The 22,515-nt window shown below is 34.6% G+C and overlaps 1 protein-coding gene across 7 annotated transcripts in view; it reads left to right on the top strand.

Annotated features, from left to right (window-relative positions):
• Nucleotides 1-22,515, top strand: part of CSNK1G3 (casein kinase 1 gamma 3) — a 121,009-nt gene that overhangs the window by 72,436 nt on the left and 26,058 nt on the right. For 4 of the 7 annotated variants that reach the window (XM_020888776.2, XM_020888777.2, XM_020888773.2 and 1 more), the window contains exons 7-10: nucleotides 7,143-7,228; nucleotides 7,345-7,429; nucleotides 13,947-14,095; nucleotides 19,005-19,097. In XM_020888776.2, the coding sequence (XP_020744435.1) occupies nucleotides 7,143-7,228; nucleotides 7,345-7,429; nucleotides 13,947-14,095; nucleotides 19,005-19,097 (413 nt within the window). The remainder of the gene's footprint in view (nucleotides 1-7,142; nucleotides 7,229-7,344; nucleotides 7,430-13,946; nucleotides 14,096-19,004; nucleotides 19,098-22,515) is intronic. The other 3 variants (XM_020888775.2, XM_020888780.2, XM_070465099.1) reach the window with 1 other exon arrangement.

The raw sequence follows: 22,515 nt of genomic DNA, 5'->3' as shown, positions 1-22,515 counted from the left end.
TTAATTTTAATCAAGTCAAGTTTATCAGTTATTTCTTTCATATATTGTGCTTATTAGTATTACATCTTAAAAGTTATCACCAAACCCAAGATCATCTAGATTTTCTCCTGTGTCATCTTCTAAGAACTTTGTAATTTTGTGTTTCATGTTTAGGTCTCTTATCTATTTTAGTTAATTTGAATAGTGAACAGTGTAAGTTCTGTGTCTCAATTCATTTTTCTACATATGAATGTTCAGCTGTCTTAGCACCATTTGTTAAAAAGACTTATCTTTGCTCCATTGTACTGCCTTTGCTCCTTTGTCAAAGGTCAGTTGACTGTGTTAATGAGAGTCTATTTCTGGGCTCTCTATTCTGTTCATTGATCTATTTGTCTATTCCTTAGTCACTACCATACAGTGTAGGTCTTGAAGCAGTGTTTTTAAACAGGTTTTTAGCCCATCAACTATATTTTTAATTACTTTTTGTTATTATATGTAGTACACCTACTGCTCGCAGCACTTTCTCATCTTTTGTTTTGCTTCTTGTAACCTGGTAGCCAAACTTATGGGATTATATCTAAATTACGATGACTAGATTTTTAAGAGGACTTTTTGAGGAATCATGTATGCATATTTTGAGTTCCATTGCTCAGAAAATGTATTTTTTCTTTCTGAGTTTTTGCTATTGCTAGATAAGGCATTTGGATTAGTGGGTTGTTGCGGAGAATTGTCTTGCATAATTATGCTTGTCTTTTTTCTTTTGAGTTTGTGTTTTCATTTCTAAGAAACTCAGTTATGTGATTTTGAAAAATGTGAATAAGCTCAGTGAATCTTGTGAAAGAGTTTTTTTTTTTTTTTCTTTTATGAGATGCCAAGGAAAAATAACTTTAAACCTTTTAGAAGGAAATATAAAGTGAAACTTTATTTGCTTGTAGTGATTTTTGTTTTTATATTTTGGTTTTATTTTACATATAAAGAATAAACTTTCTGTGGTGAGATTTTTTGTTGTTCAGCTTTCTTGTCATGCTTGTATTTAACAGACATGTTTTTAGCCTCATTTTTTATTTTTTCAGGGAAATGCAGTAATAAATTTATTTTTGGAAATACATGTACATATATTAGAGAGTTTCCTACCTTTTAGTGGGGCTTTTGATATCTTGGGGTGGTATTTTTCTGTTGAAAATTGAATAGAAATTCAGTTGCAATGGAAACAATGCTAGGTAATTAGTCAGTTTTAAAAAGAGGAAAATAATGTTGAGTTGCAAGAGTAGAATTTTTAAATAGAAAAGCATTATAGAGATTTCTAATAAGCATTTGATTAATTGGTTGACTCTACCTTGTTTTCTGAAATGAAAAAAAGTACAGGCACATGATCTGAAATTCTGCATAGTTCTGAGCTAGTCACAATCATTCTGAGCCTTAATTTCTTTTTTTGGGGATTACTGACACTTTGAGTATATCTATAATTTTAAAAGATCATCTATATGAAGCACTGACACACACTAGGCTTGTAATGTGTTGGTTGTGTTACTTTATGTGATGCATATATTCCCGAAGAGCAGAATTTTAATTTGATTCTTTACATAACTTTTAAATTTATTGGAGAACCTATTTAACACATTATTGACTGGGAGAGTTTTGCAGAAACTAACAGCTGTGGCCAGTGATTTGTTAGTTAAGTGAATATTGAATAATGTTCAGGTTACAGAAGATGTATTAATATTAATAATGTCTCTGGCCAATAGGTTGTTAAAATAACATAAGTTGTTAATGGTACCTATTGTAAAGAAAATTGTCACTTTTTAATGTTTTAGTTGCTCAAAGCAAGAGTTCCTATAATAAAGATTCTGCCTTTGACAGAAACATCCATTTTCAAATAATCCTTTGTAGTTAAAACTGATTTAAAGATTGTGAACAAGATTTAATAAGGGCCAGATTACCTTTGGGAGATTTTTTTTCATCTAACTCAACTGTTAAAGACCAGAGGAGGTATTCTTCAGTTACTGTGTTTCAAAGAGAAAGCCCTCTTCATGACTTCTGTTACTGCACAGTGAAATTTATTTTCACATTTGTCAGTTGGTGATAAAACAGAAAGAAAGGAATTATCAGAGTAAGGAATATTTCAGACCAAGTTTTGGTAATAGGTTTATTTTAATAGCTCCTATTTATGGTTTGAATTTTTAAATACTCTATAGGTTATGAGACTGTTCTGTGAGACAAGCATGTAGGCAAGATCACCTTATGATCTTGACTTATTGTCACTGTGATAACTAAACCTCCTCTTGGTTTGGATTCAATGGAGAATTGCCTTTATGACCAGTTCCTCTCCTTAGTAAAAATCCTACTGTAGGGCTCAGTATACTTGTCCCTTGGTATCCACAAATTGGTTCCAGGACCCTGAGGATGCCAAAACCCAAGGATGCTCAAGCCCTTAATATGAAATTGCATAGTATTTGCAGATAACCTACACACATTCTCCCATATACTTTATTTTTTTTTTCAAACTTGAATACCTGAAAGTGTTTTATTCTGCTCCCTTACTTAATTGACAAGTTAAAGCAATTCCTTCAAAATTCTGAGGGTAGATGGTTTTCAAACTGCAATTATAAATGCTGCCAACTTGTCAATCCCATATACTTTAAATCATCTCTTGATTATTTATAATAACTAATACAATGTAAATGCTTTGTAAATAGTTGCCAACCCTTGGCAAGTTCAAGTTTTGCTTTTTGGAACTTTCTGGAATTATTTTTTACAGATATTTCAGTCCATGGTTGGTTGAATCCACAGAGGCAAAACCCATAGATACGCTGGGCCCACTGTTTTTATATATCACTTAGCATTTAGTCTTTAGAACCATATACTATAATTAATACAAGCAATACTACAAAGTATTGCTTGTGTTTTGATAAATTTATCCCCACGTTTCATGTTTTCTGATGCTATTGGAAATTTTATTACTGTTCACATTCATTTTCTGATTGTTCATTTCTAGTATAAGAATACAATTAATTTTTATATACTGACCTTGTATCATATATCCTTGCTAAAACTCATTACTAGTCCTACCACCTTTTTTTGTGTGTGGGTTACTTAGGATTTTCTACATATGTGGTCATATGTAGAAAGAAAAAGAAAAATAGTTTCACTTCTTCAGTTACAATCTGGATATCTTTTAATTTTTTCTCTTTCTTTTTTTGTACTGACAGGAACTTCTAGTACAATATTGAATAGAAAATGTGAGTGAACATCCTTGCTTTGTTCTGGATCTTAAGGATGCCTTTTCCTCATATAGGAATTTGTTTTTTTCATAGAGGTCCTTTTTTAATATGAAGAAGTTTCCTTTTTTTATTTGAGAATTTTTTAATCATAAATGCATGTTAGCTTTTCTCAAATACTTTTTCTATATTTTTTGAGATGTTCTTATGATTCATATCTTCTTTTAATGTTGGATAATTATATCAATTGGTTTTTGAAAGTTAAACCAACCTTCAAGTCATAGGATGACCCCTACTTCGTCATGGTTTACTTTCTTTTTAAGGATTTTGCATCTGTGTTAATGAGAGAGATTTCCTGTAGTTTTCTTTGCTTGTTTATGCATTTGTCTGGCTTTGGTAACAGGGTAGTGAATTAAGTTGGGAGGGGTTTCCTTCTCTTCTATTTTCTGAAAGAGTTTGTGTAGAAATGGTATTGTTCCTTAAATGTTTCTAGTAAATTCTATTGAATTTACTAGTGATAATTTCTGGGCCCATAGTTATATTTGGAGATTATAAATTATAAATTAAATTTTGTTTAATATAAAGCTGTCTTCTTCTTGAGGTAATTTTGGTAATTTATAGCTTTCAAAATACTTGTCCATTTCATTTAAGTTGTTGGATGTATTGGCTTAATGTTAGTTTGTAACATTCCTTTATCATCCTTTTACTGTCTGTAGGATCTGTCCTGATGCCCCCAGATAATAGTAATTTGTGTTCTTTCCTTTATCCTAATGAGAGGATTAATTTTACCCAACTTTTCAAATAACCAGCTTTTGATTTCAGTGTTTTTCTCTACTGGTTGTCCATTTTCTCATTATTGGTTTTCTAATTTATCATTATTTTTTCTTTTCTTTTACTTATTTTGGGTGGTGTTGGTACAGACATAGGTAATTGAATCATAATACAGTTCTGAAATAGACCCATACATGGATGCTTAATTGATTTTTGAGGATAGTGCAAAAGTTACCCCAGGGGAAAAAGGCAGCCTTCTCAAGAAACTTTGTGAGAATAACTAGGCATCGGTATTGAAAAAAATGAATCTAAACCCTTACAACAAAAGCAAACAGGAGAAAAATACTTCAAATGATTCACAGATTTAAATGTTAGAACCAAAACTATAGGATTTCTTGAAGGAAAAATAGAAAATCTTTGTGACCTTAGGATAGTCAAAGATGTTCTAGTTAAGACATAAAAAAGCATAAGCAATAAAACAACAACAAAGACGTCTAATAAATTGGGTTTCATCTAAATATAAACTGCTGTTCTTTGAAGGATACTGTTAAGCAAATGAAAAAAACATGCTACAGTGTGGGAGAAAGTATTTGCAAAGCTTGTATCTGAAAATGACTTACATCCAAAATACACAAACAACTCTAAGATTTATTATAAGACAAATAATATAATTTTTTAAACATGGGTACAGTATCTCAACATGTCACAAAAAGATATGTGAATGACCAGTAACAACATGAAACAATGTTCAAAATGTTGTCACCAGTGAAACTCAAATCGCAGTAAGGTAGTACTTCATGGCCATTAGCGTGACTAAATATGAAAGATTGACCATACTGAGTGATAGGTTCTGGAGCAGCTTGAAGTCTCATGTATTGCTTGTGGAAATATAAAATGGGACAAACCCTTTGGAAAATAGTGCATAAGTTTCTTATAAGGTCAAACCTACACTTTGAGTGTAGGAATGGGAGTGGGAATCCACTCCTGGATATGTGAGAGAAATGGAAACATATGTCCACACAAAGACTTGTGCAAGAATGATCCTAACAGCCTTATTTACAATAACTCAAAACTGGAAGTTCCTCAAAGGTACATCAGTAGCCGAATAGATAAATGATTTTGGCAATAAAAAGTAATGAGGTACTAATTAAAGATTACAGCAACAGGAGTAAAGCGAAACAATCTGGACACAGTGGTCCATACTGTATGATCCTATGCATGTGAAACTCTATAAAAAGTTAAATCTTCTGTAGTGTAACAGAAAACACGTGCGTGGTTGAGGCCAGGGGAGGGGGAGCATAGCAGGTAAGGCGTAAAAGGGAATCTTTTGGAGGGTTGGAAATACTTACTGATTGTGGTAGTACTTATATGTATGTGTTGCCAATATTTATCAAACTGTACCCTTTAATAAGTATATTTTATTATATGTAAAATTAGACATAAGTAAAAGAAGTTTGTTTTTATTGCTTATCAAATCTGGTTATACTTCAGAATCATCTGCTAAACTTTAAGTGTACATTCTTCTACTCTATGTCATACCCAGAGAATCAACATCCAGCCTTAGCTATACTCATCTGACATTCTTAAGAGCTTCAGAGGTGATTCTGATTCTCAGTGGGACTTCAGAAATAGTATTTTTTTTCTTTCCATGACTTCTCATTCTTTAAGACTCCTCGGGTCTAGTAAAGTGAAATTTTAGTTATAAAAGTCATTACTGGACTTTTTTCATGTTATTCATATCCTGCTTTCATTAATGGGTTTTAGAAGAATTTTAAGTCTATATTACTTATTTTGAAAGTTTGCTTTTTAAAAAATAAAATACGCTTACATTGTTAAAATATGAAATATAAGGAAAAATTCCCATTATATCACATTTTTTAGCATATGAAGTAAGCTATTGAAATACCCTTTCTAGTCCCCCAGTTTCATATCCCTAATTACTAATGATTTGATTTCTATTCTTCTAGATATTTCCCTATAGTTACAGAAAAGAGACATAATCTAGATTTAATAGGGACAAATCTAGTATATTTTTATATAGTCACTTATATATTTAAGTAGTATGCCTTGATTGCCTGTTTTGTGGCAGCCATTACAATAGGCCCTGAGGCTATTGAGCCAGAGACCTCTGTTCTCCTGTGACGTTGTAAGGTGAGAGGATAGATGTTGATTAAATAAAAACACAAGCATATTTATTAAAACTGTAACAAGTGTTTCAGAAGACAATTACAGAATATTCTAAGGTTGCATAGTAAAAATTAAAACATTATTCACCCTTTCACTCTAGTTCAGATCCGTCCTTTGAAAGGTTTGCTTTTCCTAAAGCATTTAGTGCTGCTTGGATAGTCTTAGTGTTCATTTGGATGAAACATCTTGCACATGAACATCCTCTTATTAAACTATTATCTCCTCTTACTGTTAACAGTTTTGTATTATTTTAAAATACTAAGAAAAATTAAGCATTTAGCTCAAGTGACAAAAACATTGAAAAAAAAAAAAAAACGTTCACTCAGCAAATATTTGTAAGTACCTCCCTGAGTCTTGGTCTGTTATTATATCATTCAGTTATATGCTCTACAACATTTTGTTGCTAGAACAATAGAAACTTGAAAATGGCAATTTGTTCTGGTAGCATATTTTTGGTGCTGCCAGAGGAGTTACTACCATTGGAATGCGTCAAACGCTAGTGCTTTTAAAAATATATTGTGCAATATATTAATGGTATTTAATACTAATGGAGAGTATGGTATGTGGGATGGAATTTTTGTGCTCATTTCAGTTTAGGAAATGGACTAAAGAAAGTTAAACATTGTTAGTTCTAGGTATTTTCATATTCTAAATCTTGTAAAATGGAGCTGTAGTACACAGTGACTCTGTTTTTCATCATGGAACCCTTTCCTCCTTACTGTATTTGTAGGAATAGATATTAATATTTAAGGAAAGAAATAAATCTCCAGTAGCATCTAAAAAAATCATAGTGGCATGTTTTTTAAATGCATGATAATTTTACTGTAAACCCATTGTTGTTTAGACATGATTAGATTTGTATTTTATATGCTGAACTTTGAGAAATTATCAGGAATTAATTTACATGTAAGGAAAAAAATCATTTTTCCATTCTTGCATCCTTTACTGGGAAAGGAAAATTAAATTTATATTTCTTTTATATTTCAGAACAAAGTAGAAGAGATGACTTAGAAGCTTTAGGTCACATGTTCATGTATTTTCTGAGAGGGAGTCTTCCTTGGCAAGGTTTAAAGGTAATTGTTTTTGTGTTTCTTTATTGAATTTAATGAGTTATTAATCTATTAAGATACTTTCTTCCAAGTATTTAATTTTAAAATTACTTATCAAGAGTTTTTTCTCTCTGTTTTAGGCTGACACATTAAAAGAGAGGTATCAGAAAATTGGAGATACAAAACGAGCCACACCAATAGAAGTGTTATGTGAAAATTTTCCAGGTAATGAATAATGCTGTACTGATACATGTGCTTATTATACACAGAAAACTGTAAGTGTTAATCGTCATTACTTAAGTTTATAAGTACTTTTTTCATGATTAAAAAATATGACTTAAAAGATGTCAGCAATTGATACACAGACCACAGGGGCAATTTATGTATTTGCTTTGTAAGATGATATTAATGGAAAAAAATCCTTCTAATAGTGTTGACCAGTACCAGCTAAAGTAATATTTTCTTCAATAGCATACTTTGAATAAGTTGAAATATTTGCTCAGAAATACCAACTGTAAAGTTTTGGTGTCCAGTATTAGTCATTTGAGTCTCAGTATCAATCTTAAAGGAGGTATGTGGTATATGATGTAGTCTAGTTTTCCAACAGCAAAATCTACTAACCTTACTACTTTTAGGCTAATTTTTGATTTTATGAAGATAGTTTTGCTCTCATGTAGCTTTTTGGAAACTCACATGAAATCAACAAAAATTTACTTAAGATTTCTAAATTAATTAATGGATAAGAGTAATGTGTCCGTAATGTGTTAAAATACCTGTTATGATATGTTGTTGTTGTTCAGTCCCTAAGTCATCTCCGACTCTTTGCGACCCATGGGACTGTAGCATACCAAGCTCCTCTGTTTCCCACTGTATCCTGGAGTTTGTTCACATTCACGTCCATTGTGTCAGTGATGCATTTCAACCATCTCATCCTCTGCCACCCCCTTCTCTCTTTGCCTTCAAAGTTTCCCAGCATCCCGGTCTTTTCTAGTGAGTCTGCTCTTTGCGTCTGTTGGCCAGATATAGAGCTTTAGCTCCAGTGCATAAACAGGGTTGCTTTCGTTTAGGATTGATTGTTTTGGTCTCCTTGCAATCCACAGGACTCTCAAGAGTCTTCACCACTGCCACAGTTACAAAGTATCAGTTCTTTGACACTAAGCCTTCTTTATGGTCCAACTCTCACATCCGTACATAACTACTGGAAAAACCATAGCTTTGACTGTATGGACCTTTGTCAGCAAAGTGATGTCTCTTCTTTTTAATAAGCTGCTAGGTTTGTTACAGCTTTCCTTCCAAGGAGCAAATGTCTTTTAATTTCATGGCTGCAGTCACTGTCCACAGTGATTCTGGAGCCCAAGAAAATAAAATCTGTCACTGCTTCTACTTTTTCCCCTTTTATTTGACGTGAAGTGATGCGACTGGATGCCATGACGTTAGTTTTTTGCATGTTGCATTTTAAGATAGCTTTTTCACTCTGATCTCACACCTTTGTCACAGGCTCTTTAGTTCTTCTGCACTTTGTGCTGTTTAGACTGGTATCATCTGCACAGCTGAGGTTGTAGATACTTCTCCTGGCAGTCTTGATTCCAGCCTGTGATTCATCCAGCCTGGCATTTGCATGATGTGCTCTGCATGGAATTTAAATAAGCAGGGTGACAGTGTTCAGCCTTGTCATCCTCCTTTCTCAATTTTGAACCAGTCCAGTGTTTCCTGTCCAGTTCTAACTGTTGCTTCTTGACCTACATATGGTTTTCTCAGGGGACAGGTTAAGGTGGTCTGGTATTCCCATCTCTTTAACAGTTTTCCACAGTTTGTTGTGATCTGCACAGGCAAAGGCTAAAGCAGAAGTAGATACTTTTCTGGGAGTCCCTTGCTTTCTCTATGATCCAGCAGGTGTTGGCAATTTGATTTCTGGTTCCTCTGCCTTTTCTAAACCCAGCTTGTACTTCTGGAAGTTCTTGGTTCACATACTTCTGAAGCCTTGCTTGAAAGATTTTGAGCATAGCCTTGCTAGCATTCAGTTGGGTATATCTTCCCCTTTATCCCTTGCCTTTTACTTCTCTGCTTTCCTTAGCTTCCTAAGCCTCCTCAGACAACCACTTTGTTTCCTTGCATTTATTTTTCTTTGGGATGGTTTCAGTCACTGTCTCCTGTACGGTGTTATAAGCCTCAATCCATAGTTCTTCAGGTACTCTGTCTAGTAAATCTAATCCCTTGAATCTATGCTTCATCTCCATTGTATAATCATAAGGAATTTGCTTTAGGTCTAGTGGTTTCCCCTACTTTCTTCAATTTAAGCCTGAATTTTGCAATAAGAAGCTCATGATCTGAGCCAGTCAGCTCCAGGTCTTGTTTTTGCTACTTGTATAGAGCTTCTCTGTCTTCAGCTGCAGAGAATATAATCAGTCTGATTTTGGTGTTGATCATTTGGTGATGTCCATATATAGAGTTGTCTCTTGTGTTGGAAAAGGTGTTTGCTATGACTAAATGTGTTCCCTTGATAAAATTCTTTTAACCTATGCCCTGCTTCATTTTGTATTCCAAGGCCAAAATTGCCTATTATTGTGGGTAACGCTTGACTTTCTTCTTTTGCATTCCAGTCCCTGAGGTTATGAAGGGCTTTCCAAGTGGCACTAGTGGTAAAGAATACGCCTGCCAATGTAGGAGACTCGAGAGACATGGGTTTGATCCCTGGCTTGTGAAGATCCCCTGGAGAAGGAAATAGCAACCCGCTCCAGTATTCTTGCCTGAGAAATCCCATGAACAGAGGAGCCTGGCAGGCTACAGTCCTTGGGGTAGACTTGCAAAGAGTCAGACATGACTGAGCACACATACACACAGCCTAATTATGAAAAGGACTCTGTTTTTGGTGTTAGTTCTAGAAGGTGTTGTTGATCTTCATAGAACCAGTCAGCTTCAACTTCTTCAGTATCAGTGGTTGGAGTATAGACTTAATTATTGAGATGTTGAATGGTTTGCCTTGGAAATAAACCAAGATCATTCTGTCATTTTTGAGATTGCGCCCAGATACTGCATTTCGGACTCTTTTGTTGGCTGTGAGGACTACTTCATTTCTTCTAAGGCATTCTTGCCCACAGTAGTTGATACAATGGCCATCTGAATTAAATTCACCCAATTATTGTCTATTTTAGTTCACTACTTCCTAAAATGTTGATATTCACTCTTGATCTCCTACTTGACCATGTCCAGTTTACCTTGATTCATGGACCTAACATTCCAGGTTCCTATGCAGCATTGCTCTTTTTTTTTTTTTTAATTTATTTAACTGGAGGCTAATTACTTTACAATATTGTGGTGGTTTTTGCCATACATTGACATGAATCAGTCATGGGTGTACTTGTGTTCCCATCCTGAATCCCCTGCCCCACCTCCCCCTGCACCCCATCTCCCTGGGTTGTCCCAGAGCACCAGCTTTGAGTGCCTTGCTTTATGCATTGAACTTGAACTGGTCATTTGTTTTTCATATGGTAATACACACGTTTCAATGCTATTCTCTCAAATTTTCCCACTCTCGCCTTCTCCCACAGAGTCCAAAAGTTTTTTCTTTACATCTGTGTCTCTTTTGCTGTCTTGCATATGGGGTCGTCATTGCCATCTTTCTAAATTTCATATATATGCATTAACATAATGTATTGGTGTTTCTCTTTCTGACTTACTTTGCTCTATATAATAGGCTCCAGTTTCATCCACATCATTAGGATTGACTCACATATGTCCTTTTTTTATAGCTGATAATATTCCATTGTGTATACGTACCACAGCTTCCTTATCCGTTTGTCTGCTGATGGACATCTAGGTTGCTTCAGTGTCCTAGCTACAGTATTGTTCTTTACAGCATCTACTTTACTTTCACCAGCAGACACAACCGTAACTGAGCATCATTTCCACTTTGGCCCAGCTGCTTCATTCTTTCTGGAGCTATTAGTAATTGCCCTCTGCTCTTCCCTGGTAGCATATTGGGCACCTTCAAACTTGGAGGGCTCATCTTCTGGCATCATATATCTTTCCCTTTTCATACAGTTCATGGGATTCTCCAGGCAAGAATACTGGAGTGGGTTGTCATTTCCTTTTCCATTGGACCACGTTTTGTGAGAACTCGTCACTATGACCCATCCGTCTTGGGTGGCCCGGCATGGCATGGTTCATAGCTTCTTTGAGTTATGCAAGCCCCTCTGCCGTGACAAGGCTATGATCCATGACGGAGATTGTGATTTATGCAATAACAGTAAATGAGAACCAAACTTGAAGGTAGAAGATGGAGCTTATGTTAGGTTGCTGCAAAAGTAATTGTGGTTTCAGACCATGAATTTTAAATCATTATAACTAGGCTCTGACACATCTTTTTTAATCAAAATAGGAATCATTACAGACAACACAATTTTTCCCACGAGAGAGAATTTTATTTCTATAGCATAAAAATCCATGCTTCCAGATTTGATGAAGTCTTGGAAAGCATTTTCTGCCTCCTGCTGATTGTGGAAGCATTTTCCCTGCAAAAAAATCATCTAGATGCTTAAAGAAGTGGTTGTCAACTGGCAAGAGGTCAGGTGAATGTAGCAGATGAGGCAGAACTTCTTAGCCCAGTTCTTTGAACCTTTGAAGCATTTTGTACAACGTGCAGTCAGGCATTGTTACGGAGAAGAATTGAGCCATTTTTGTTGACCAGTGCTGGCTGTAGGCATTTCAGTTTTCAGTACATCCATTTGCTGAGCATACTTCTCAGATGTAATGGTTTTGCCAGGGTTCAGAAGGCTATAGTGTAACAGACCAGCCAGCATCAGACCACCAACCAGTGACTGAGCTTTTTTTGGTGCAAGTTTGGCTTTGAGAAGTGCTTTGAAGCTTCTTCTCTGTCCAGCCACTGAGCTGGTTGTCATATAAAATCCACTTTTCGTCACATGTTATAATTTGATCAAGAAATGGTTTGTTGTTGTAGAATAAGAGAAGACAGCACTTCAAAATGGCGATTTTTTTGACTTGCGGTTAGCTCATGAGACATCCACTTATTGAGCTTTTTCAGCTTTCCAATTTGCTTCAAGTGCTGAATGACCGTAGAATGGTCGACCTTGAGGTTTTTGGCCACTTGTCATGTAAGTTGTAAGAGGATCAGCTTCAATGATGCTCTCAATTGTTTGTTGTCAACTTCTGATGGCCGGCCACTGGGCTCCTCGTCTTCAAGGTGCTCATCTCCTTTGCAAAACTTCTTGAACCACCACCACAGTGTATGTTTTTGTTAGTATTTCCAACACCAAATGTGTTGTTGATGTTGCGAGTTGTCTCCACTGCCTGTGACCCATTTTGAACTTAAATAAGAAAATCACTTGAATTGGCTTTTTGTCTAACATAATTTCTGTAGTCTAAAATATGTATACAATAAAAAGCAAGTAATTAGTGATTAGCAAAAAAAAAAAAATAAAGTGAGAAATGTGCATTAAAATGATGTATAACCATACTTATTTAAGAATGTATTCCAGTATCAAATGGCAGTGTTCAACCATGCAGAACCGCAGTTACTTTTTCATCAACCTAATATCTCACTTCAGTATTTGCAGGTTCTCTTGTATAGTGCTGGCATTATTACTATGAAAGTAGCAGCAGCATAATCTCAGGTAGCCCTTTTTAAAGTTTGCTTTTTTTATTCATTGGTAGCAAACTTTAATTATATGTCTTGTTTTCTTGCTATCACATCTAGAACTGAAAGATTAAAAAAAAAAATCACTTGATAATATAGTACCAAACAGTTTAGTGGTAGGCAGATTGGCTCTGCATTAAGAAGCTTGTACAAATTTCTGCAGGAGAAATTGGAGTGCCAAAGTAAATTAGATGATTAGCTAGAAAGTAGAATATTGGGAGAGTCACCATGTAATTGGGTTGGTGCTACTTTCATGCCTCTTTAGGCTGTGGGTTACCCTGTTCTTATCAGCTGCCATGAATAAATTGGATCAGCTAGGTATAACCTACCATCTCTTATTACAGTGCTCACATGGTAAAACTCTGTTTTACTGATCCCCATTTTGCTTGTTGATTTTTATGACTTTTTCTTTCTTTTGCTTCTGGAAACGATGACCTTTTATAACATATATATCTCTAATGTGTTTGGGAATTATAATACCATTCAAAGGTTTATGTATTACCAAATGATTATAACTTTTATGACCAGAAATTAAGAGAATAATTAAACTGTTCTCTTGAATCTGTTTTAGCTCGATGTTGCTAGATCTGTTGGGTAGAATACCAACAGACCTAGGTTAAGTATTTGAATCCTCTTTTGGTCAGTTAGTGTGTGTCACAGATTCTAAAGGAAATCCAGCAAACTAGTGCAAATACTTTCATGTATAAATCGGCTCCCATCAGTATTAACAGTATGAGCTGAGTATGGTGTTTTGTCATTAAATAATTATGCATTGTTGAAATTTCTGTTTCAACCTTCAGTACTATCCAAGGTTTCTATTAAAAATATTACTTTAAAAAATTTTCAGCCTTTTCTACTGAAGCAAAAATAATACTTGTTAAATCTCAGGTTTTTCTTTTGTCTGTTTCCTTTCCTCCTTTTCACCCTTTTAATTTCATTGTTATGAAGTTCATAATATTTTCACTGATAGTAGAATCTTGCTACTTTTTCATGTGTTCTTATAACACTTGTCCTTTTAGATATTTATAATTTTATTATTAAAATGTATATAGAAAAGTTTAATCAGAGTAATTTTTATTTTCTTTCTAGAAGAAATGGCAACGTATCTTCGTTATGTAAGAAGGCTAGATTTTTTTGAAAAACCAGATTATGACTACCTAAGAAAACTTTTTACTGACTTGTTTGATCGAAAAGGATATATGTTTGATTATGAATATGACTGGATTGGTAAACAGTTGGTGAGTACTCCAGGCTGTATAAGAAAAACAAAAGATAATTTGTAGTACTTAGCTTCATTTTCATAGTACAGATCCTTTGTTTGAAAAGAGTTGAGAACAAATAATTTATTATTTTGAAGTATAGTTGATTTACAGTATAAGTTTTAGGTGAACACCATAGTGATTTAATATTTTTATAGATTATGCTCCATTTTAAGTTATTACAGAATAATATCTATATTTTTCTGTGCTGCACAGTATATCCTTTTTGCTAATTTATTTCATAGATGGCAGTTTGTGTCTCTCAATCCCCTACTCTTGTCTTGCCCCTCCTTTGTTTTTTCTCCTCACTGGTAACCACAAGATTGTTCTCTATATTTTTAAGTCTGTTCCTTTTTTGTTATATTCATTTGTTTGTTCTATTTTTTAGGCTCCACATATTAATGATAACAAGAGTATATTTCTCCTAAGCATAATACTCTATAGTTCCAGTCACATTGTTGCAAATGGAAGAATTCCGTTCTTTTTTATGGCTGAGTAATATTTTATCATATAGTCTAGTTCAGTCGCTTAGTCGTGTCCGACTCTTTGCGACCCCATGGACTGCAGCTCGCCAGGCTTCCCTGTCCATCACCAGCTTTCGGAGTTTACTCAGACTTACGTCCGTTGAGTTGGTGATGCCATCCAACCATCTCAGCCTCTTGTCATCCCCTTCTCCTACCTTCAATCTTTGCCAGCCTCAGGGTCTTTTCAAATGAGTCAGTTCTTTGCATCAGGTGGCCAGAGTACTGGAGTTCAGCTTCAACATCAGTCCTTCCAATGAATATTCAGGACTGATTTCCTTTAGGATGGACTGGTTGGATCTCCTTGCAGTCCAAGGGACTCTCAAGAGTCTTCTCTAACACCACAGTTCAGAAGCATCAGTTCTTTGGTGCTCAGCTTTCTTTATAGTCCAACTCTCACATCCATACATGACTACTGGAAAAACCATAGCTTTGTCTAAACGAACCTTTGTTGGCAAAGTAATGTCTCTGCTTTTTAGTATGCTGTCCAAGTTGGTCATAACTTTTCTTCCAAGGAGTGAGCAGCTTTTAGTTTCATGGCTGCAGTCACCATCTGCAGTGATTTTGGAGCCCAAAAAAGGAAAGTGTCTCGCTATTTCCACTGTTGCCCATCTGTTTGCCATGAAATGATGGGACCAGATGCCATGATCTTAGTTTTCTGAATGTTGAGTTTTAAACCAACTTTTCCACTCTCCTCTTTCACTTTCATCAAGAGGCTCTTTAGTTCTTCTTTGCTTTCTGCCATAAGGGTGGTGTCATCTGCATATCTGAGGTTATTGGTATTTCTCCCAGCAATCTTGATTCCAGCTTGTGCTTCATCCAGCCCAGCGTTTCTCATGATGTACTCTGCATATGAGTTAAATAAGTAGGGTGACAGTATACAGCCTGATATACTCCTTTCCTGATTTGGAACCAGTATCCTTTTCCATGTCCAGTTTTAACTGTTGCTTCCTGACCTGCATACAGGTTTTCCAAGAGGCAGGTCAGGTGGTCTTGTATTCCCATCTCAGAATTTTCCAGTTTGTTGTGATCCACACAATCAAAGGCTTTGGCATAGTCAATAAAGCAGAAGTAGATGTTTTTCTGGAACTCTCTTGCTTTTTCCATGAACCAGTGGATTTTGGCAATTTGATCTCTGGTTCCTCTGCCTTTTCTAGAACCACTTGAACATCTGGAAGTTCATGGTTCACACACTGTTGAAGCCTGGCTTGGAGAATTTTGAGCGTTACTTTGCTAGCATGTGAGATGAGTGCAATTGTGCCATAGTTTAAGCATTCTTAGGCATTGCCATTTTTTGGGGTTGGAATGAAAGCTGACCTTTTCCAGTCCTGTAGCCACTGCTGAGTTTTCCGAATTTGCTGGCATATTGCGTGCAGCACTTTCACAGCTTCATCTTTTAGGACTTGAAATAACTCAACTGGAATTCCATCACCTCCGGTAGCTTTGTTCAGGGTGATGCTTCCTAAGGCCCCTTTGACTTCGCATTCCAGGATGTCTAGGTCTAGGTGAATGAGCATACCATCGTGATTATCTGGGTCAACAAGATCTTTCTTGTATAGTTCTTCTATTGCTTTGCATTGATCACTGAGGAAGGCTTTCTTATCTCTCCTTGCTATTCTTTGGAACTCTGCATTCAAATGAGTATATCTTTCCTTTTCTTCTTTGCTTTTCTCTTCTCTTCTTTTCACAACTGTTCATAAGGCCTCCTCAGCCAACCATTTTACATTTTGTATTTCTTTTTCTTGGGGATAGTCTTGATCCCTGCCTCCTGCACAGTGTCACGAACCTCCGTTCATAATTCTTCCATAACGTTCCTTTTTAAAATGTTTATTTCTTTATCTTTTTACCTTGGGCTGTTTTGGGTCTTCATTGCTGCACAGGCTTTTCTCTATTTGCAGAGAGCAAGGGCTATCTCTGTTGCAGTGTGTGGGCTTCTCATTGCAGTGGTTTTTCTTGTGGAGCATGGCCCCAGGGCTTTGGGCTTCAGTCGTTGAGGCACCTGGGCTCTAGAGCACAGGCTCAGTAGTTGTAGCACTCAGGTTTAGTTGCCTCAAGGCATGTGGGATCTTCAGGATCAGGGATTGAACCCATGTCTCCTGCATTAGCAGGCGGACTCTTTACCACTGAGTGACCAGGGAAGCTCCCCTCCATACTTCTTTGTCCATTCATCTGCCGATGGGCACTTAGGTTTCTTCTGTATCTTGGCTATTGTATATAATGCTGTTTTGAACATTGAGGTGCATAAACCTTTTGAATTACTTTTTCATTTTCTTTGGATATATACCCAGCAGTGTAATGCTGGATCATAAGGTAGTTATACTTCTAGTCTTTTGAGGACTCTTCATGTTTACCACAGTGGCTGCACTAATTTAAATTTCCACCAGTAGTGCACAAGGGTTCCACTTTATCCATATCCTCACCAACAGTTGTTATTTTGTGTCTTTTTAATAAGGGCTGTTCTGAGAAGTGTGAAATGATGTCTCATTATGGTTTTGATTTTAATTTCTCTGATGATTAGTAATGTTGAACATTTTTTCATGTATCTGTTAGCCATCTATATGTTTTCTTTGGAAAACTATTCACATCTTCTGCTTCTTTGTTGTTTTTTTTTGGTACTGTATGAGTGATTCGTAAATTTTGAATATTAACCTCTTGTCAGTCATATCATTTGCAAATATATTCAGTAGGTTGTCTTTTCATTTTGTTGATGATTTTCTTTGCTGTGCCAAAGCTTTAAAGTTTAATTTGTTTATTTTTGCTTTTGTTTCTTCTACCTTAAGAGACAGATCCAAAAAAATATTGCTGCAATTTAAGTCAGAATGTTCACTTGTGCTTTCTTCCGAGAATTTTATGGTTTCATACATAAAGGTCTTCAATCCATTTTGAGTGCGTTTTTGTGTATGGTATTAGGATATGTTCTGATCTCATTCTTTTACACACAGCTGTCCAGTTTTTCAGCACCACTTATTGAAGAGACTGTCTTTTCTTGTTTGTATATTCTTGCTTCCTCTGTCATAGATTAATTAGGTTGATTGATTGTACATATGTGGGTTTATTTCTGAGCTCTCTTTTCTGTCGACGTATGTGTCTGTTGTTAACGCCAGTACTGTGCTGATTTGATTACTGTAACTTTGTAGTATAGTCTGAAGTCAGGGAGTGTTATACCCCCAGATTTGTTCTTTTTTCTCAAGATTGCTGGGCAGGATCTTTTTGGTTCCATATACATTTTAGGATTGAGAATAAATAATTTTTAAAGGATTCATTCTTTGAGTTTTGTAAAAGTGGAGAATTTGGAATCTGCTTTTTAGAGTAATGGGTTATTTTGAATATTTTACTTCTGATTTAGTTCTTAATATCAAACATACTTTTTAAAAATACAGTATTCTAGTGATTAATTTAAAAGATGAGCTAGTTTTTTCTTTAGTCATTGCTCAAGATATTTGTAATTTTAGAATATACTTTAATTATTCTAGCAGTTTTAGGTTATTTTGCAATAGATTGATACGTATATATCAGAGCAAGTTTAGGTTTTTTTAACTATAAAAACTGCCCCCAAAATTTGTCTGGATCATGACTGTGGGATGAGTGTCATTACTTAAATGAACACAACATTAAGTTCTTTCTTTGAAGAGATGACTTAAAAAAAATCAAATATTTATTCTCACTAGTCTTCTTTTTAAATAAATAAGAATGCCTTACAAAATTTACTTTCAGTTCACTGATACCAATTTTTGTCCATATTTGGAACTACCAAGCTCTCAGATTCAAGTACTTTTGAACAGTTGGCTTACTTAAATGTTTAATCTATATTTTTCTTAGCTCCAAAGTGATCTGAATATATATTGTATCTAAAATGCAAACCTGAATATACTTTGATTAATGCATTTATTATGAAATTTTGAATTATATTTGAAAGTAAATTTTATAAAAGTCTCTTCTGAGTTAAAATATTGACAGTAACCAATTTTATTAGCTTATTTAAAAAATTATTCCCTTAATTTTCATAAAATAACTTTTTCTGTTTATATATTGGCTTTGGAAATGAGAGACATAAGCAAATATATTGTGTTTTTTTAATAAGAATTAATCTAAAAAGTAATGGTAACATTAAAAGGTCTTTTGTTGATACAAAAATAAATACTTGATAAAGTGTTTAAATATTTTGAAGCTACTTTAAATAGTAGCTATAATTTCTTTGCTTTAATCTGGTATATTTAGCAACATATTTTAGGGAAGATACCTTTTCTTAATCAAGGCTTTATGTAATAGTATCTTTTATTATTTTTTTATTATTTTAAGGTGCTAAATAATTTTAAATAAGACTTCTGAAATAGAATGCATTGATGCTAATTGTTATTGTGTCACAGCCTACTCCAGTGGGTGCAGTTCAGCAAGATCCTGCTCTGTCATCAAACAGAGAAGCACATCCACACAGAGATAAGATACAATCCAAAAATCAGGTTTGCTGTCCTTTTAGATATGAGCTGTCTTAATTTATTTCTTTATTACCTTCTCACTGTTTATAAATGTATTTGGTGTTTTATCATGCCCAGATGACAACTTTATATGTGCATGCATTTGTGCATGTGTTTGCACATGTGTGTATACATACTTATATATACATATTGAATGATTGAAATACATATCCTTTTCTTCTATAAAACAGACCGTATACAGACATATTAAGGATGAAAATGCACATATTTTCAATGCATAGGCTATTTCCCCTAATATTCACATTAAAATTGTTTAACCTCAAATCCTGATTAGCAGTGTTAATATAAACTTTAAGAATATTGTTCTGTTGGAATGGAAGTATTTGGATACCCCTGTTGGAATGAATTATAATAGTAGTTGTTTTTTCTAACTGTAGTCCAGTTTAGTGTAATAAATTATTTACTGGGTTCTGTTACTTGAAAGCTACTGCCCTCCACGTTGCAGAAATGCAGAAGTAAGGAAAAACACAACCTGTGAGCAATGACTTTGTAATGAGCGAGCGGCTAAGAGCTCACTGAACCTCTGGAATCAATCAGATCTGGATATGACAGGTTACTCATTCACTCAAAGCCTCAGTTCTCATCTATAAAATAGAAATATGCATGTTAATTCCTAGCATATAGTAAGCATTCATTAAGTCTCAACTCTTGTGGCTGGTGTTTCTGTTATCATTATTACAGTAAATTCACAAATAACTACGTAACAATGCAGAATAAGCTGTACCATGGGAGATACATTAATAAAGTGCCATAGAGGATCATTGGAATATGTAGGATCTATATGCAAAGGTGGTTTTTGAGATGAGCATGAATAATAAATGGAATTTTTTAAAGACAGGCTAAGGAATAAGAATTTTGGAGAGAGTGAGCATTAAGAAAATATAAGGCAAAAGTTTAAAAATGTGGAATATGTTTGAGGAGAAATAAGCAGTTGGTTTGGAGCAGAGAGCAGGTTCAAGACAAGATATAGAAGATTCATTGAAGAGTTTGTATTTTCTGGGTAAGATAAATTGGAAGCTGTTGAATTTTTGAGCAACATTTTCACTCGTCTTTTTTATATAAAGAAACCTTACTGAATCCATTTTTGACACAGAATTTTTGCTGTTACCTTGAATTAAGCAAGTGTCTTCAGAATTTTCGGTTATAACCCTTTTTGGAGAGGGGTAGTGTGCTGTCTATTTTGTATTCCATCAGGGTTGAGGAGAGGGTTAAAAAAATGACATCAAAGAAGAAACACAACTTACTAAAAATCATAGTCAAATAAAATGCTACATTTAGGAAGTATTTACAATTTTATGCTTTAAAGTATAGACAATTTAAAAAAGATTAGTTTTATAATTTTGCCTTAGAAAAACTGGGCAGTAAAGGGTCTTATATATAAATTACTTCCGGTATAAATTAAAAGACATTGGTAGCTTGAGTACTCTGATAAGATGCTGTATATAGAAAGAAATGGGAGAAGTGAAGACTTGGAGTATGTGTTTTATAAATCAGTTAATTTCTCAAATGTATGTGGAACAAGACCAGTAATTCATATTCTGTGAGGATCTCCACTTGAGCTATTAGGTATTGTAATAAATGAAACTCCTCTTTTATTGTTGAATTAAATTATTCTTGAAATAAATTTAAATATTTAAAAATTTTAACTTTCTGCCTGTTTCAGATATGTCTTGCTAGCCTGATTGCTAGCTCACTGAGGGTGGGAACCATATTTTGTTGATATAGTCCTTCTTGCAATAAATGTAGGGAGTCAATTTTTTTTTTTTTCTTCAGGAAATCCTTTAGCATAGCTTATATATTGAATTTGCAACCTAGATATATAGATTCTTATCGTGATAGAACATTGTATATCTAGAAAAAAATTTCTTAACTATCTGTTCTGCAGTAAACAGCTTAAGTTGTGTGATAAACCCACAGTTCATAATCCCAAAAGAAGAAAGGTTAATTCTTTAAATGTCTGAAACCTTTGTAATATCCCCAAATAAACAGTTTTAACTTAGAGTCAGTCGCTGAAGTTCAGGGGATCCTGAAATTTTACAGGAAATCTTGGGTGGATGTGAATGTTTATTTTGAGGAGAGGTTGCATAGCTTTCGATGTCTTCTTAAAAGGTCCATGATTCCCAAATGTTGCCTGCTGTCTCATGGTCTCATCTAATTTATTTCACTTTAACCTACAAGTCAGCTGAATTCTGGTGATAAATTTGGAGGATTTAATGAAGGGACATTAGAATTGTCGTAATTGTTTTGATGACATTATGCTAGAGTATGTAGTTTTGTATGGTACAATTTAATTTAGGAAGCTTAGTGCCAAAACATTTATTCTTTGTGTCTACTTGATTTTAACATCTTTTCTCCTAAAGGGTTACTTTGGCCACTGATATTCTTAGTCTGCATATAGCCCAGTGTACTTGACACTTTGTGGCAAGATTTTCCTTACTTTAGTTGAAAAAGAAAGAAAGAGCCCTGAAGTCTTCAGAGCATAATGTAATTGTGGTAATGAGCTAGGTACTAATATTGGGAAAATAGTAGGCTCTCAGTTTGAATACCAGGTGTACTATTTGCTACTTCAGTGATGTGAGAGAAGTATTTAATAGTCTTCGTGTCTTCATCAGTAAGATGAGGATAATACTTTCTGTCTCAAAAATGAGACAACACATATAAAGCAGCTAATGCAAAACCAAACATATGATAGAAACTTAAATATTGTATTCCTTCCCCGATATTAGTACTGTCCACATTTTCCTGAAACATAGAAATTGCTCCCTATTAAGCCGTTACTCAGTTCTTTTAGTAGATTATTATTTAGTTTGTGGTTATTGCCATTCAGGCTTGCCAGGTCATCTAAAAATCTTCAAGAATTATCAGCCTGTTTCATGAAAATAGGTCTCTTAATTTGAACCAGATGAAAAAAATAGATGAAGGAAGCAAAGGGATTCATATATGAAAGATTGTCACTTAAAAAATTTGTCATATACTCTTGGTATTCTGTATAGTAGTTCTTATTTTTCAAGGAACTTTTCTGTTTGTTGTATTATCCTCACAGTCGGAAACAGGGTACTACTAAGCAAGAAGAGAAATTTTTTTAAGTTTTCTGAGACCTTAAGTGTGGCTGTTTAAGTAATGTCTTTTTTAAAAAACGTTGATGGAAGTAGTTTCTTGTCAGAAAACCAGTGGGGACCTCTACTGTAAGAAAATATAGTGGGATGGCTTTTTAGAACATTTCACGTTTATGGAGTGCTTTCTTGACCACGTCATTTTTATCTCTCTAGTTTTGGTTAGCTTCATTTATAAAATTAGAGAGTGGAGTCTGTGATATCTTAAGTCCTTTCACTTCTAAAATTCTGTGGTGCTATTTTATTTTTGTGGTTGATCATTACATAAT

Source organism: Odocoileus virginianus, chromosome 3 (assembly GCF_023699985.2).
Source record: "Odocoileus virginianus isolate 20LAN1187 ecotype Illinois chromosome 3, Ovbor_1.2, whole genome shotgun sequence".
NCBI classification, from domain to species: Eukaryota; Metazoa; Chordata; class Mammalia; order Artiodactyla; family Cervidae; genus Odocoileus; species Odocoileus virginianus.
The sequence above is the reverse complement of the archived record's forward strand: the minus strand, read 5'-3'. Positions and strand labels throughout refer to the sequence as shown.